This window comes from Protopterus annectens, chromosome 17.part0 (genome assembly GCF_019279795.1).
Source record: "Protopterus annectens isolate FY-2018-M chromosome 17.part0, PAN1.0, whole genome shotgun sequence".
Lineage (NCBI taxonomy): Eukaryota > Metazoa > Chordata > Ceratodontiformes > Protopteridae > Protopterus > Protopterus annectens.
Window position 1 is genome coordinate 673,094,789 of NC_056751.1, and position 18,581 is coordinate 673,113,369.

Here is an 18,581-nt window from a genome sequence, read left to right on the forward strand (position 1 = left end):
CCTCTTATACAGGGGTGGATGACCAGAGAGGAGCTTGAACAGTTACCTCTTGAGGAGTCTTCAAGGCCATTAAAGTACTGAGCAAAATTCTGCCATTCGCGTTTGGGATCTTTAACAGAAATAATGTGTTTGTTTTTTTCTTGGGTGGGACATTCACCAGAAAGAATATCAGTGGTCCAGACCCTTGGTGAGATTTGATAATCATAGATGGAATCTCTTCCCTTACCAAACTCTGAAGAATCTCTCCTGGCCCCTCAGGAATAGAGTGTTCCCCTCAAGGAAAGGATGTCAGAAAAGCCTCCAAGTACATGTGAAAATTCTGATCCATGCTGGCCTCCAACAGGGTCACAGCAATGGTCTTCAGGGCCTTCCTTAGCTTCTACAGAAAGACCTGGGGGAGTCGGGACAGCAACTGGATCAGGCCTAAGCTTTCTGTCCACTTTCTTGGCAGATGGCTGACCCTTGAGATGGGAGGATTCCGGCATACTACCCTGGGTCAACAGCTTAAGTAAGGGGTTCTCAAAATATGTGGATAAGCAAGACGTGATTACGAAAGGTCCTAGGGACAAACACCTCACAGATGGAGCACTGCATATGGTCGCGGGAAATGCCCAACACTTGATGTGACAGTCTTTATGGGGAATCTGCTTCCCATGCTGACATCTCCCTTCTGGGATGACATGAACACAAGTGCAATACAATAAAGAAAAAAAGCAAAGAAACTGGAACTTATCTGAAAACAGCTTGGTAATCAGCATGGCAGAAAGGCGTTCAGACTGATGTTCAACAATATAGTGTTTGGACTAGTGGTAAAGTGTTTGCATCCATACATCACCTTTACTGCCCTATGCCTTACGTGAGCAGCACAAGTGCGCCGTATGGTGCCCATAAAATCTAAAGGCTATGGTATACTGTCTAGATGTTCGCTATTCTTGGCAGGAGATCCCTTAAAGAATACTGCAGCAGTGATATGGAAGAACATCCAATATTATCTTGCAAGAAAGGAGACAAGGGAATCTTCTTGGTACATGTTCTCGCTTTCTGTAGAACTCAAGTTCTCTTGGTTGAGTTTGTGAATATGGGAAATATGGTGCTCCACGGCAGAGAAAAAAGCATCTTCTCATCATGCAATTTCTTCACAGCAACCTCGTGCATGCCTCAGTTTATGGATGCATGCAGAGGTCAGCAAGTCCATTTCTCGAACTCCTACATTTTTGGCATTATTAATGTATTCATTTGTAAACTGGGACAGTCAGACTGAGCTCAACAAAGCCCTTTTTAATGGGAGCCAGAGAAATGCTCCTCCAAAAAGTATAGTATATACAACAAACGAACATCTGTCTGACAGTATACATGTAAAAAAAAAAAAAAAAAATGAAAACAAGCACTATAAGGATAGCATAAATACACATGCAAATGTCCAACAAAGGGATTTTGTGAAAACACAGTTATGCAAATGTATAACATGAAATCACGTTATTTCATTGGTTCACAATAGATCAAACATTGTCATATGTAAACCTGATGTTGATTGCTTTTGTTCAGCTTCCATTCATGGATGCTGCCCTTAGACTGCTGAAAGGATCTGCTATATTGCTGGGTTTTCTTGGAATACTCAATGCTGGGCAAAAGTAACTCCCATGCATGCAGAGCTGGTCATCAGAGTGTATTGGCTGCGTTTACTCATGTGTGTGCATCTTAGCCAAGCATGTCTTCTGATAATCCATATCTCCTACCTTAGATTCTGTGTCTATCACAATGTCCCCATATGATACGTATTAACTTTCACCACTGGCCGAGCCAACCAAAAGACAAAGTCTCAGTGCTTCACCCCTACTTTAAGGCAATCTTCTCAGTTGCTTCAGGATTGTTCCCAAATACTTTACCACAAGCACCTGTCAATTTAATGGCACAGAAAGTGAGAGAGGAAAACATGTATACTTCTCTACCCAACTTATCGTCTCTCTATCATCTAGTCAGAAGCCAATCTGGAGATCTTGTTCACACCTAAGTAAACCACTGTCAGGTTTACTATCAGAATCTTGTAAAAGGTACTATGAAGTCTGTGTATTCAGTTTCTTTAGTACTTTTGAGACCGGCTCAAACATACCTACTCAAAGGCGTCTTCAAAGGCATCAGACATTGGAGAAACAGTGGTAGGAATGAGCTCATCTATATCCAGCAAGTCCAGATAAGTTGTTTATATCTGATACTTCATGGAATCACATTTAAAACGTCCGGCTCATCACATTTTGGGTCTCACTAGCTCCCTATATCATCTGAACTGTATTGGGGGTGGGGGAGTAATGAGAGTAGTACATTCTAAACCTTCCTCGTCTTCAGTGAAAATCTTACAAACCTGCTTTCCATTTACTTGGCTGAAAGCCCAAAGAGATGGGCTAAATGGGGACCTGCTGCAAGCTCTTCCACGCTGCAAAAAGATTTTCTGTCTTCAAAAAATCTTGCAAAGCCTTGCTGTGTTAGTCAGGGCCTGTAAAACCTCAAACATGGTGGATGTGCACTACTTGTATGTCTACGTTTGGTGCCATTATACCAATGTTTTTCCACAAAGGACTGACCGACTCCACTCTGTCCCAAAGTCACCTATCATGCACTACCAGAGTCAGGAGAGCCATGCCTTTCTTTACCAGCTGGAGTTGTTATTAATATGCAAAAGTGGGGTCAGCTGCTTTGAGAAAAGTGGCATTCACTTCCACAAAGTGTATGACATCTGGAAAGAGGCCCATGAGAACATGTACAAAGCCACTAACATATTGACCTTCAAAGGGACTGAGGCCAGTAGCCAAAACAGGCACGGACACAGGGGCTGGAAATCACATGGGTTTAGCATTCTAAAGCCTATTAGAAACCAGAGAAGCAAACTTCTTTTCCCTAATCTGATCTTTCACGTCTTGCCATCCTGAAAAATGTTACACCTACGTTTTTTATGACTTATTGGAAGAGCAGTTTTCTCCCAATTTCAATGAATGGCTATTTTAACTCAAACCTGCATGAGACCTTACAGCGTTTTTGCCTTTACCAGGTACATTAAGAGGCCTTCCTTTGTGTGTTTTTACAAATGAAATCTGCACAAATTTGATGGCAGTTTACCTTGAGATGGGGCTCTGTAATCAAGCACAAACAGACTGCTAATGCTTATGAACAGTGTGACAATTACAACAGCTTTTCAGACTTGCAAAGCTTGCAATGGTTTCCTCAGGAATTGTTCATGAGGAAATGCTACACTAGAAAAAAACAGTAATCAATAAAAAAAACTTCTTTAATGCAGCGTTTAACTTTCAAAGACTCCTGCAAAATGGAGCACTGGGTTTGGAAACAAGATCAAGCAACCATGGACTTTCACCAAAACAGCTAACTCCTGTAGCAAAACAGAACCAAAGGTGGCACCAGCTGTCTGCACTGCACATGAAGGATGCAGTTAGGTTTTTGCATCGATGGAGAATGCCACTTGCGGCTATTTCCCATACACCATTAATACTACTACCAAAGTGATCCATATGAAGAACATACCTTGTTAAATGGAGACATTCTGTAAATTCAAATCACAAACTATGAGAGCAGCAGTCTTAATTCTCTAAACAATTATAAATGCTTTCAGTCCAATTTAATTTGAAAAGCTATTCTAGTTATCTTAGCACTCATGGCCATGTTTAGTAGCATTAACGCCTATTCGAGGGATACTGTTAGACTTCTTCAGACTAAGTGGAAAAACCATCACTAGTATTAGGACAGTGTACAAACCGGTATGACCAGATGGGTTAACTAATCATACACTTTGCACATATTGTACAAAGAAAGCAAGCCTTTGCTTGCTGGACTTCTTTAGCAGTCTTAAATCCTTAGCAGCAAGACAAATAGCCAGGTAGTGTCTCTTGGACAATACATAAGTTGCACAAGAAAAACAGCATAACGTTAGAACAAACTAAATATACAGTAGATATAAAAAGTTTACACACCACTGTCAAAATGCCAGGTTTTTGTGATCTAAAAAAACAAGACCACGATAAATAATTTCAAAACTTTTCCCACCTTTAATGTGACCAATAACTTGTACAATTCAATTGAAAACAAAATCTATTACAGGGAAAAATATAAAAAAATAAAAAAATGTACAATACTTTGTTGAAGCACCTTTTGATTTAACTACAGTACTCAGTCTTCTTGGGTAGGAGTCTATTAGCATTGCACATCTTGACTTGGCAATATTTGCAGAGTCTTCCTTGCAAAAGCACTCCAAATCTGTCAGATTGCGAGGGCATCTCTTGTGCACACAGCCTTCTACAGGTCACCCCACAGATTTTCTATTGGATTTAAGTCTGAGCTCTGGCTGGGCTATTCCAAAACTTTAAATTTTCTTCTTGTGAAGCCACTCTTTTTTGTTGATTTGGATGTACTCTTGGGGTCATTGTCACGTTGAAAGGTGAAATTCCTCCATCTTTCAGGCAGATGCTTGAAGGTTTTGGGCCAAAAGTGACTGGTATTTGGAACTGTTAATTCCCTCCAGCTTGACTAAAGCCTCAGTTCCAGCTGAAGAAAAGCAACCTCAAAGCATGATACTGCCACCACCATGCTTCAATGTGGGGATGGTGTTCTTTTGGTGATGAGAAGTGTTGTTTTTGAGCCAAACATACCTTTTGGAATTGTGGCCAAAAAGTTCAAACTTGGTCTCATCAGACCATAACACATTTTCCCACATGCTTTTGGGAGACCTGACGTATTGTTCTGCAAATATTTGCTGGGCCTGGATGTTTTTCTGTGTAAGAAAAGGCTTCAGTCTTGCAACCATACCCCATAAGCCAGACATATGGAGAATACGGGATATTGTCACATGTAGTACACAACCAGCACTTGCCAGAAATTCCTGCAGCTCCTTCTGTGTTACTGTAGGTCTCTCGACAGCCTCCCTGACCAGTTTTCATCTTGTCATTCCATCAATTTTGGAGGGATATCCAGTTCTTTGCAACGTCACTGTTGTCACATTTTTGCCACTTGTTGATGACTGTTTTCGCTGTGTTCCATGGTATATCCAATGTTGTGGAAATTTTTTCGTACCCTTCTCCTAACTGATATCTTTCAATAATGAGATCCCTTTGATGCTTTGTAAGCTCCCTGTGAACCATGGCTTTTGCTGTAACAGGCAACTCAGTAAATGTCAGGAAAATCCTACTAAGACAGCTGCACTTTGTTTGGAGTTAGAGTATCTCTAATTGATGGCAGGTGTGCACTCAAGAAGACCGAATGCTGTAATTTAATCAAAAGGTCCTTCAACAAAGTATTAGTTTAAGGGTGTGCACACTTATGCAACCAGCGTATTGTGCATTTTTTTTTTCCACTAACAGATTTGTTTTTCAATTGAATTGTACAGGTTATAGGTCATATTAAAGGTGGGAAAAGTTTTGAAATGATTTATTGCGGTCTCATTTTTTATATCACAAAAACCTGGCATTTTAACAGGAGTCTGTAAACTTTTTATATCCACCATATATGGGGCCCAATATATTCCAAATTACCTTCTTAATCATGGAAGAGATGTAATTTAGGTGGTACCAGTTAGGATCTAGTACAGGAAATCTAAAAATCAAAAGAAGCCATCACTGGTTTAACCATAGACCTATACAACAGCAGTTGTAACAGCTGGAGCTAAAGCCTAGTAGGGTAGTCTGCAGTGTCCAACACACAGCATTAACCATCCAGAAATAAAAGATCACTTCACATTGCCTTCTTCAGAAATTTTCCTTGGAACAAGGGTTGCAATTTGAATGAATAACTTCTTGGAATTTGATAAATTTTCCTGAACAGTTCATTAAAATGCCACATTTTCTAAACTCCTTCTAGTGAATAAAAGCAGAGGCAGAGCTCACAAGGATGAAGGAACCCCAGATTTTTTGGTATGTAAAGGCACTAGTTTCAGAATTGCTATCTGTAGACAACATGCTTGCAATTACCCTAAATCATGTGAAATCACAAAAAAAAAAAAAAAACACTTACATTTGTTGCTCTTTCTGCTGGCTGATAAATAACATTGGGTTTGCTGTGAAAAGGAATAAAATACATTAATACAAAAGGCTTGCTAAGCAGCTTCTTTTCTTTAATCATACAAGTTTCTACATTTTGAAACACCAAGTCTGGTAGCAGATATCTAAATTACGAGCATGAACAAGCAGACACTTTAAAGCTATACACCCATGAATACTATCCATCAGAATAACCCTTTTAGAAACCGCAATTAGTAAAACTAAACTACTGAACTACCATCCTCCTGATAAACATACATTAAATAAAATTCCAAAATCAGGATGAACTCCAAATTCTAACTTGAAGAGGTATTGTTTCTAGACAACGTCATAAATTTAACTACCCGCAGTTCAAAGTTCCCTACAATAAATTTTGAACTACCTGCAGTTCAAAGTTCTCTACAAATCAGTTCCAGTATGCATTTTTATAAAAGAGTTAAAACAGAAAATACCAGAAAAAAATTAAAAAATAAGAACATCTCCCTCACTTCTGCCCTCCACTTGATCCTCCTCCAAAGAAAATATTTACCTTCTTCACAGTAATGAAAACCACAATGTTTTCACAAAGCAGCCCAAACAAGTTGCTGATTCTTCTCCTTTGAGCCACCCAGCAAAATACACAATTTTTATATTCCTGTCAACTGTTTTTTCATCAGATGGTTTCACTTGGTGCCCTGATTACGTTAATGCGAATTCTGCTTTCCTTTCAGTGACCTTCACCTTGAGTGCTTCAAAAAAACACTGCATATAACACCTTGCACCCATGTCCAATTTAATTTTGGTACCATTAATTCTGAACTTTTTTTTACCAAGCAGATTATCCAATTGGTCTACTGCATTCTCTACTTTTCACATTTTTTACTTTATTCACGGTAACAACCATCTTTTCATATTGTGGAAAATATATACATTTTGAACTTTAAATTTAACATTTGTGTAAAATTATTCTGTCATATTATCTAGAAAACCAATTAAATGTTGAATACTTTACATACTATGTGCAATGCTTGATTTTCAATTGTTCTATACTTCTGTGCAACTCATGGTTCTTTTTCACACATGAATGTTACAATGTGATCTCTATAGTTTGGACTCATTTCCTTATATGCTCCAAGTTATTCAGTCAATTATATAAACTATGTATTAGTAACATCACTAATTTTGTATATATCTCAGCATTTTCTAAGGTTAGGTCTGACTTCATTAAAAGTGTGTCCCAGTTAAGTAATTTTACACTTCAAAACTAGTGTCTGTTCTCAGTAATTCATCTAGCCGATCACATTCAAAGTTCATTCTTGTGCCAAGTCCTTTTTCTCTATATTTGTAATACAAGAAGCTAACGTTTCAAGTGAGCTACATTTCCTGAAGATCAAATGATACCCCCCACCACACACACACACACACACACACACACACACACACACACACACACACACACACACACACACACACACACACACACACACACCTGGGAAAGGCTGGCACAGATTTACTAGCTATCCCCCTTTCTGCCCAGGCTATAAGATAGTTATACCACCACCAGACCCTCCAAATCCAGGTGCTGTAAGGCTCTTGCAATGGTACCAAATTATGTTCATTAAAATTAATATTAAATACAAATGGTAGCATTCTGACCAGTGCAGTAAGGCTTTCAGAAGATAAGTTAACAGCACAGTTTCTTAGCTTTATTTGGGGTTGTGGACATATCAGTTTCTTAGTTTATCTTCTATTAAGTTTCAAAGTTTACATCTCAGTTTCGAGCTTTTAACATTTCAAATCCCTGCCATTTAAAGCAGAAAGGGCCCTGTCAGTTCTTAAACATGAACAACTCAAAGAATAATTCTCAGGACTAGACTTTAAAGAAGGAATTACAATCCTTGCTAAACAGCATTCAAGATCTATCAAGAAGATGGATAAAATAGACAAGTGTGATACTTTCAAAGAAGAATTATAATGGAACAGCTACAGGAGATTATTTCATTCCAAAAAACCCAGACTGCCAGCATGGAAGAAACATTAAATGATGCAGAAGGCAGAATATCTGAAGTAGAACATCAGGGGAATTTTACTTAAAATATTTCGCTACTCGACAGATTAGATCTTGAAAACAGATCCAGAAGGAATAATCTGTGCATTTATGGTCTACCTGAACAGACTGAAGGTGATAACATGGTTAACTTTCTCACTTCCTGGCTTCCCAAAGAGCTCACAAATTATTGGTGTTCCCTTTGTCATTCAACATATAAATATTAAACCAAGATCTATTGCAGTAAGATTTTTCTCCAGTCAAGATAAACAATTGTTCATAAAAACTGCCTGGTCAAATTTACCAGTAAAATTCAATTACAACATAAGATGTGATTAATGGTTATTCCTCAGCAGTAGTCTGAAGAAAATAATTTATTCCCTTAATAAAAGAGTTGAAAAAGAACCAATTTAAAGTAATTTGTTGTTCCCAGCTAGACTTTATTGATATATGTGATGACATGAAAATTAACCGTTTTTAACATCTGTTCAAATCTTTCTTTTAAACAAAAAAGAAAAACATTTAAACAATTGTATTAATTGTCTTTATACTGGGTCTATGACAGTACAAGCAAAGAACAAAACAGAACAGTTTGCTAAATCGAATCAGATAAAAGTTTAAAGTCTGTGTACTACGAAGTGTTTCAGATTCACAAGGTATTTTAGAGACTTTCAGAATACACCAAGTTAATTAACTTACATAACACAGAAACTGAACCCCAGAATGTAATAAAATCCTTCTTTAAAATATTTAAAAAGAAAAAACTAGCAGAAGATCAAATAAAGTTAACTGATAAATATATTACAATGACAGAGCTTAAATCACAAATCAATAAGTATATTAACTAAAGCAGCTTTAGGCTTACTGTTAAAAGTATATACCTTAAGTTAAAACAACCCCCCCCTCCTGGGAATTTACATTAATTTATCCAATTCTAGAGAGAGATAAAGATACAAAAAATGTTCATTATACAGACCAACATCACTATTAAGCATTGATTATAGAATGTTTATGGCAATACATGCTAGTAGATTAAAACAGTTGCGCCCTTTATTGAAAAAGATCAAACTGGATTTACAAGAGATACAAACTATAACATTAAAAGAAATCTTACATTAACGGATTTCAGTTTCACAGAAAATATGACTTTAGTAAGCTTAGACATCAATAGTGCTTTAGATTTAGTTTACTGGGATTTATTGCTTTACATGAATATGGATTTTCACAAGAATTTACTCAAAATTATTATATGTTAAATCCCTAGCTTATATAAAGACTGGGTCACGCATATCTAAATCTACTGCAATCACAAAGGGTATGAAACAGGAATACCCCTATGTCCCCTTTTATTTGTTTAATCTGGTCACTGAATCTTTTGGAAATTGTATTAGGATGAATGCAAACATCAAAGTCATATGTTTTAATAACAGTTTAGTCTTGAAAGTTCAGTTGCTTGCTGATATTTTATTGACTCCGAAAGATCACAGGAAATCTTTACAAGCTTTATTTGATACAATAGATCTCTTCCAAAGAATTGCTGGCCTTCGATGAAAATAAAACTAAGACATTACTTATAATTTTCAATAAGAAGGACATCTGCTAAATATACAGTTCTAGACAATAAAATTAAATATCTAGGGATCACTAACAAATTATATGAATGAAACAATGGTTAAACTTCGTATCTTAAATAAAATGCTTCATGGAGAAATGGAATAAATTCTTTAATATGCAGGACACATTTTTCCTAGCTAAGATGATTTCCCCCAGAATACCACATTTGACACAAGTAATCTCTCTTCCTCCTCCTAAACATTATATACATCAATTTAAAAAAAATTAATGATAAATTTCTTGTGGTACCATAATAAACAGAGAACCGTGTTAAATCATTTTAAGGATTGGGATGCAGGGGGAATTAATTTTCCTGACATTGAAATGTATGCCTTATCTATTGTCAAGACATTGACATTGTGGTTAAAAATCATATTCAGCTAGATGGAAACAAATAAAAGAGCATATATGATTACAATCACATTCTTCATTGTTGTCATAACATACAAAAATCCTGGCTAACAATTTTTATTGAATGGTAACATATTATATTCTAGACCATAAAAATAAACATATTCCAAACTTATTACTAACATGTTAACTACTTTTAAAACTATCTGAATAGACACACAGATATTAAGGCTTGGTCACTATTTCCAATTACATGTATGTAGAATTACACTGATACTTGACATTAACAAAATGACTGTACTTGGAAGGGAAAACTTTATATTGGCATCAATTGGTGGATTCTGGAAAAGTTCTTCAAATGAAACAAATCATGAATTACAATATAGACAATAAATTGATGTTGGTAGTATATTAAAAAAAAAGAGTCAATGTATTCCTTAACTAGACAAAACATTCCTAAGCTTGTATAATTTTTGATGGTTATAGGCAATCAAACAGCTCAAGGGAAAGACCATCTAAAATGTATAAATTAATCAAACACAAAATTATAAAAAAATGCATTGGATTATAAAACTATTAATAATCTCCCTGAGGAAAAGGATAAAAAAAAACTAATACTGACTTCAAGGCAAACTTCTTTCATCACAATGGAAATTATTCTCTTGGAAATGTATTCATAATCTATATTGCATCTCATAAAAAATAATGTTTAATCAAAAATAGGATGTTGGAGATGTAAATTAAAACTGGAAGCTTACTGGCAACACATTTTATGAATGTAATCTCTTAGGATTATTTTGGGGAAAATTTGAATTAATTTTTGCAAACTGTTTTTAAATGACAACTACGAATTGGAAAAGTGAGACCTCACCTACACTTAAGGAGTTCAAGAATGTGGCTTGTCATGTCTCTCAAATGGAAATGGTTATTCTCAAAATAAGAACGGAAAGAATCACTACATATTACAACTCTTGGATAAAAGTCAGAGAGGTATACTGGAGAGAATTGATTGTAAAATAGCCAAACTGAAGTTTACTCTGAAGAAATATCTTGTATTTGTTCATTTAGACATTCTTGTAAATAGTTTTTGTTTTATGTAGGTTTTTCACTCGGTTGTTGATAAATCAAAATGTATGATTTTAATTGTAAATTATGATATGCTAAGCTATACGAATCTTAAAAAATCCTACTAAAATATTTGAGGAGGAGTGGCCACACAGTCACTGAATAAATACAAGTACTCTCAAAGGTTAAAATATTCTCTAAAGGACCAGCCACAAAGAAAAGTTTAAATATATTCAATAACAATAAAAGGACATGAAAATACTACATATTTACAATAAACACCAGAGTTTCACTCTCAGGAAATATTAAAATCAACACAGGTGGTCAGGTTCACAGTTACAGAAATCTCATTATATTTTCCTGACTGATCTAAAGAATTATTCCCAGACTAATTACTAAAGCAAGGCAAGACGAAGTAGGTGAGAGATCCTTCTTTGTCAGGTTACAAAAACAAAATGCTCTGAGACTTCAGTCTTGCTTAGTGTTGAACATTATTTTAGTGAATGATTACAGAATGACATCACATACATCTGATCATCTGACTTCTGGTTCCCATGCTTCCCTCCTTGGCTACAAGCTGTCAGGACTTAGCATGTGTCAATACACAATGAGCCTAAGATCAGCTGCAATTCCTAGAAGTCAACACAATTTCAAACCTCTACCCTTCCAGAGTAGCAATTCGTTCACCCCAATGACAATACAGGAAGCTTCCTAGTACAGACTTTTTGCTGCTGGCTGCATTGAGAACTGAAAAATACTATCTTTGTGGCTTAAGTCAGGTAATTTAATTTCAAACTATTTTCAAAGTTTGAGATTAACATCTACTCTTCCAGGACAACACAAGCATGTGTACAAATCAGTTTGATATACAAATAAGTCTTCATAAAACTCCAGCTAGCTGTGCTGGCACATGTTACACACACGCTGCCCTAGTTCAATACCTCACATTGTCACACTCCCTCAAACCAAATAAATTTATTTAGCTTCACTGTATTTCATTTGCAATAAGTACAGATTTTTTTTTTTTGTTTGTGCCATACAATGGTATAGGTACAGATCTAATTCTCCCAATATACCAATTTTCCAACCACCAGCTTTCACCAATAACACTGTACGCCTTCCATCATATATTAAATACAGTTAAGTAGTGGCCTGGACTATCGACCAAGGACTACAACTCAGAATGTAGCAGAAACAAAACAAAATATCAGTACTTGTTTTATGTTCTATATACTCAAACCTACCATTTTCCACCTTCCAAAGTCAGATTTCAGCCTCTTCATTATTTTTTGCACAAGTATTACTTAATTGTACACGGACTCTCCCAGCTAAACTTCCAAATATTTGCTATGGGAAGCTTCTAATATACACTTGAATTACATTTTATACTAATGCATAATTGTCACTGCTCTAGCCTTGCATTTGTTAATCTTATAGCCCAAAAGTATCACATCTCCAAATTTGAGGGAAAAAATGAATATGCATGTCTTATTTGGATGCTGTCAGGAATATCAGCAGCAAAAGGGGATATTTTGACATCTTATTCCCATCTTGTAACAGATTCTATATTGTAACATCAAATGGCTCTAAGTATAGTGCGAGTAAAACTGGTGAAAGTGGACCACTTGATGGATTCTCTATGATCCTTTCAAAAAGACCACCACGTGCTTTTTATTTGAACTATCCAAACAGAATAAACTTATCTTTAGTTGACTAGGTTAGTCCCACTAAGCTAGTGGTCCCTTCAGGGGAGGCCCCAGATGATATTTATACTTCTAGGGGGAATTTGACAAGGGCATCAGGAACTTCCCCTACTCTATGATAGAATCTGTTGAATCTTTTATTGACACCTGAGCTATTACCCACTCAAGCAAATGGGACCTCTGTTTAATGTCTGACTCAAAGGATGACACACTCAGGTTTGCAGCATTTTGCTGCAATGCATGGTCAGCAATCCATCTACAGGTGTGGGAATAAAATTCTTAGTCTTCTGCATCAAAGTCTGGACTGCTAACTGTACTGCTACTAACACTACAAAAATATCAATTCCCAAGCTAATTTGCTGCAGTCAGGTCTATAAACTATTTCACAAATCCAAAGGCCCTCAAAATATTCATCAGACAGGAAAATTTGACTCAAAATGTTTTTTCCTGCATCAATGCTTACTATTAGTGACTTGCCAACCTCATTTACAGCTCTCATCAGCAGCCCTGTGTCTGATATACTGTCAGATATCTACTACTTTGCCCACACACTCACACTGATCACTTTCAAAAAGTCCTGCAAGTGATTCTTTAACTTTATAAAACAAGAACACCATAGCAACAAACTGCGATTATGTTTTTGAATTGGTCTGTAAAAGATGGCAAATACAGACCTGTACCCTTATATTTTAGCAGTAATACAGGCTGTTTGCATGGGTGAGATATCACTGTCATCTCAAGAATTCAAATGAATGCTTTCACAAGCCAAGTGGCTGTATAGCTTTATTTTGCCTCCAATACTTAACGCCATTAATGTATCATGATGTTTTATTTTGTTCCGGTCCATTCCTTCCCTCCCAGACTTCCTTTGCCAGTTCTAGCATTGCCTCTGACACCTCTTCATCCCACAAATAATCCTGCATGTCTCTCATATTCCTTTCATGTAGCTCCTGCAACATATAATCCAAAAGAGTAATCCTCAGGAGGAGAGGCTGAAGGAATGGATTCTTCAGCAACAGAATCCTCATAGGGTGGTAAAGAATATCCCTGGTCTGAACAGGAATCAGAATATATTGAAACCTGGTCAGAAGAGGAATCATAGTCTGTATCCTGCCTAGGCCTTTTATCAGGAAGGGGATGGGAACCCCTGATCAAAGTTATCAAGTCTTTGGCCATCTTGAGCATCTGTTTTTTAGGCATGGAGGCCTGTCCAGGTGAATGCTGCACTTGCTTCTTTGTCTTTAGTGTAGGCTTAGTCTTGGCTGTAGTTGTAATGGTAAGTTGAGTAGGCCTGAAAACACCCTCAGAAGCTGAGGCCTGCTCAGTGGCTCCAGACCCATCTGAAGGGTTAATCTCAGTTAGCCTAACACCTTGAGGCTCCAGAGGCCTAGGCACCTCCACGTGGGAGTCTGATGCAGCCTGTGGTTCTGAGGTAGCAGGTGTCAGGGGCTGCGAAAGCACCTCACTGAAAACCGGCGACTGGCCTAGAAGAGGCTTCATCAGTTTTGGACCTCGGAAGCCTTTCCTTATCTTTATCTTTGCGTTTTTATGCATTCTGGTCGTCGGTGGTTCTGATGGCATTGTGTAATTAAACCTTCGCCCAAAATAATGGCAAGCAAAATCAAACCGATGTTTAATAGTGTGTTTGTTAAATCTAGCACAAAACCGACAACTAGTGACGTCGTGGTCTGGGCCTAGGCAAGGAATACAGTAAGAATGAAAATCCTTGAGGTATTTGCTTCCCACAAGAATTCTGTAATCGAATTTGAAATCTCAGGAGTTGGCCGACCGGCACTTGCAAACTGCTTTTGCTTCGGGCACTGCGCGGCAAGAAAGAGTGAAGAAAATGGCATCGGCCGCTTCTTTTATACCCCTGGCGCACTGACGTCAGGGAAGAAGCGACAGCAGCCGACGCCGGACCAAGACCTTGAAACTCAGGCCAACTGTGGGCCCGCCTGACGGCAGGATAACCCAAGTGTAATGACTGCAGCAGTGAAGCACGAACATCTGCATTTTTCTTTCCACTGTTCATTATCCAAAACATTAGTTTTCCTGCATTACTGACTGCTATTTACTTATTTGGGGGTCATATATGGAGGTACTCCACTCATTGAATTAAAACTCCTGCACATTCACAGTTCATAGCTTCTTGTGAATTGGTAAAGGAAAGAAATTCCTGTGTATTCATAAACATACGAGTTGCCTTGGCTGCCACCAGAAACCACATTTAATTTCCTGATCCAAAAAAGTCATACACCTGCAAGAGAGTCCATTCTGCCTCCCTGACCCTCAATGTGACAAGTCCATTCTATTCTCTTCTGGGACTGCAACAGAGGGATATTCGTTCTCTAGATGGATATCCTTGCTCTGAATCCTATCCCAGAAATAAGTTTGCTCCTCTTTGAGCATTTCTAACTCTGCTTCCAAACTACCAAATGAAAGTGTCTCATTATCCTGCAGCAAAAACAAAAGGGCATCTGAATGGTTATTTAGTATTAGTCTGTCTTGAATGTTTAATCTATAACTTAATACAATTCATTATCAATCTTTTGAATTTTGGCCAAGACTGACTAGTGATACACCTTTATAATATCTAGCAGACATAAGGCCTAACTTGTATCAAGGAGAGTTGCTTCCTTCTGTCCATCTACCATGCAACTGACTAATATTCCAGAATTTTCTTGCTTATTCACAGTGTGTTACTGGGCCCAGGGGCCTTTCTAAGCCTAGCCAAGTTTTCCAGAAAGAATGACATCCTGTATTCAAATAGGTTCATAGGTGTGTACTAAGCTAATGGCCCTGTAGTCTTTACAAGCCTAGCCCATAGAAGTGCCCTGGCATCATGCCACCGATGTTAGTTCCCAGTGCCTCTATCAAGTACAGCCACTGGAGTGATCTCCAGGGTGAACTTTCTATTATCCATCCACTCAAGATTTCTCTTTGAGACAGCGAGGTGCTCTGCTTGACATGTATGGGAAGTCCATTCCAGAGCATGGGCAGTCTCTGGCTGAGGAACCTTTTCCTCCAGCATGTTCTGTTGATTGTGGCAATGAGGCTGAGGTCTCTAGAGCATGTGGTGCAGAGGGATTTGGATTTCTTTAGATGTAGCATTTCTAACAGAGCTGGGTCAGACATGGCTTTGCAAGTCAGGCAAAAATCACCTCTAAGTAGGCAATATGAGACAGAGAATAGCTGGAGTCTTTTGAGTCTGTCCATGTAGGACATGTGTTTAATACCTAGGATCCTCTTCGTGAGGTACTTCTGTGGCCTCTCCAGCTGTTGCAGGTGTCTAGTGAGGTACATGCCAAATGGGGCATTATATTCCACAATTGGTCTAATGAAGGAAAAGTAGAGACATATGATGGCCTCTCTTCCTGGATGCAAAACCCTTGGTAAAGAGATGTGCCACATAGGACTTTCTGACCACAGTGGCAATGTGGTGGTCGAAGGAGAGGTTGTCAACCTGTGTCCACAGATCTCTCAATGCCTTCAGTGTTCAGTGGGCTCCCATCGATGTGCTAATTAGTGGGAATAGGGAATGACTTTTTTTGGCATTAAGCTTAAGACCATGGTTTTGACACCAGTCTCGGAGGCCTTTCTGTAGGATGTCTGCATCACTTGAGGAGTTAATAATGGCTCCCAGTTTGAAGTCATCTGCGAACTTGGTCAGCCAGAGTCCCTTTGTGTTGGCCTGGACTTGAGAAGCAGATGCCGAGCAGGACATGACCAATCCCTGTGGGACTCCACTCGTGACTGGCAGACAGTCCGACTTGGAGTCTACTACTTTCACACTGTGTTCTATCTGTGAGCCAATTTGCAACCCACCTAGTGATATAGGGGTTGCCTAGTTTGGTGAGTTTATCAATAATTCCCTGAGTGAGGAATGGTATCAAAGGCCTTGGTCAGATCGAGGTAGGCTGCATGTACTGCCTTACCTTCATCCACAGCCCTGGTGACTGACTCAAAGTAGTCAACCAGGTTGAGCAGGCATGATCTCCCTTTTACAAAGCCAAACTGCATGGGGTCTAGAGTTTGGAGATTTACTATATTTTTTTAATCAGGTCCATGATGACGCACTCCACAGCTTTACATATCAGACTCAGACTAATGGGGCAATAATTCCCAGGATCTGTAGTTGCTCCCCCTTTATGGGGAAGGATGACTGTAGCAGCATGCCATTCAGTAGGGACAAAGCCTGAGGTGAGGCTGTGACTGAGCAGAGCACACAGATGTGGTGCCAGTTCACTTTGTCGCTCATGTAGAACACAGCCAGGATATTATCAGATCCCACAGAAGCTGTATTCTTGGCCTTGGATAATGCAGTTTTAACCTGTGCTGCAGTAATGCTGGGTGCCTGGCATTCTTCCGGTATTGTGATTGGTCCTGGAGGGGTAAAGTTGGCACTGAATCTGTCAGACAGTATGTTGGCAATATCTGTTGGCTCAGTATAAGAGGTACCATTGTGCAGTAACTCAGAGCAAATCTGGGTATTGCCGTGGAGGTTCTTGATATAACTACAGAAGGCTTTGTGATCGTTTTTAGTGTCTGTCGCAATTCTGCCTTCATAGCTGGATTTAGAAGATTTGATGAGGGATCTCAATGTTTTGTTGAGGCTAATAAGGGAGTTTCTCCAGTCTTGGGACTTCACCTTTTCCTGCAACAGTTTCTTCCTTCTGTTGTAGAGTTAATTAATGGCAAGGGACCACCAGATTTGTTTCCTTTTTTTTTTTGGAGGCGCGCTTCTTGGTTCTGTTGGGTATGGCTAGTTCCATTCATTTATGTACATGTTCGTACAGTGCACTGGTGTATGATTCAGCACACATGCAGCTGTTTTCCAATGGCATAGGTGCCGTGAAGTTAGCCACCTGTGGGGGGTGTGGGTGAGATGTGGATTTCCATGGTGATTAGTTCTGACCAGGGAGGGAGTGACTACTGGTGCAGAGCAACGGTTTCCCATGTTAGTAATAAGCAGGTCAAGGATGTTGCTTCCTCTAGTGGGGGTCAGAATGAGCTAGTCCAGGGCATTGGAATTAATTCTAGGAAGCAATGGGCCAGTGTATTGGTGCTTGAGTAGTTTTCCCAGTTGGAGGGGTACTTGAAGTCTCCTAGAGTGTTGGGTTGGACCTTGATAGATTCCAGGGTGCTTAGGAATGTGGAGTGAGAATCTAGGGACATGGTTGGGAACCTATAGCAGATTATGACCTGGCTCGATCACCATCTTACCCAATGTTAGTTGCACCTGAAGTATCGCAGATGCATTTATACTGGGTTACTAGTCTGGTGGTGTGCATATCCTTTATGAACATGGAGGCACCACTGCCTTTGGAGCTACGGTCCATGTTTCGGGGCCGAAAGGTGTGGAATGAGTGATAGCCCGGTAGTGCAGTGGTGCTGCCTCTAAACCAGGTCTCCGTTACAGCACAAATGTCGATGTTCTCCACTTTGAGGAGTGCTTCGAGCAAGTGCATCTTGAGATTTAGATGTCTAGCTTTGAGCAGCATGACCCTCAGATTGCATTTATAGCTGTTACAGTGGTAATTTGGTCTTTGGAACACTGCCTAAAAAAGACACTATAGGGGTGCAAGAGCCTTAGCCAGTACCTGGAAGCCCAGTGGTGACAGATGCAGGCCATCCTCTGGCAAAGCATCGAGAGTTGCCAATCAAGTCATCCCAAGCAGATACTGGATCCCCTTAGAATGACACTAGAAACTTAGCCAATTGTTGAAGTCAATAATTTTTTGTTTGTACTGCGGTATCATTCTGGGTGATCATAGGATACTGCTCAGG

The 18,581-nt window shown here is 38.8% G+C and overlaps 1 protein-coding gene across 1 annotated transcript in view; it reads right to left on the bottom strand.

The window, feature by feature from the left end:
• Positions 1-18,581, bottom strand: part of F11R (F11 receptor) — a 1,474,472-nt gene that overhangs the window by 59,333 nt on the left and 1,396,558 nt on the right. Inside the window, exon 8 of the mRNA XM_044059235.1 lies at positions 6,010-6,052. Within this exon, the coding sequence (XP_043915170.1) occupies positions 6,010-6,052 (43 nt within the window). The remainder of the gene's footprint in view (positions 1-6,009; positions 6,053-18,581) is intronic.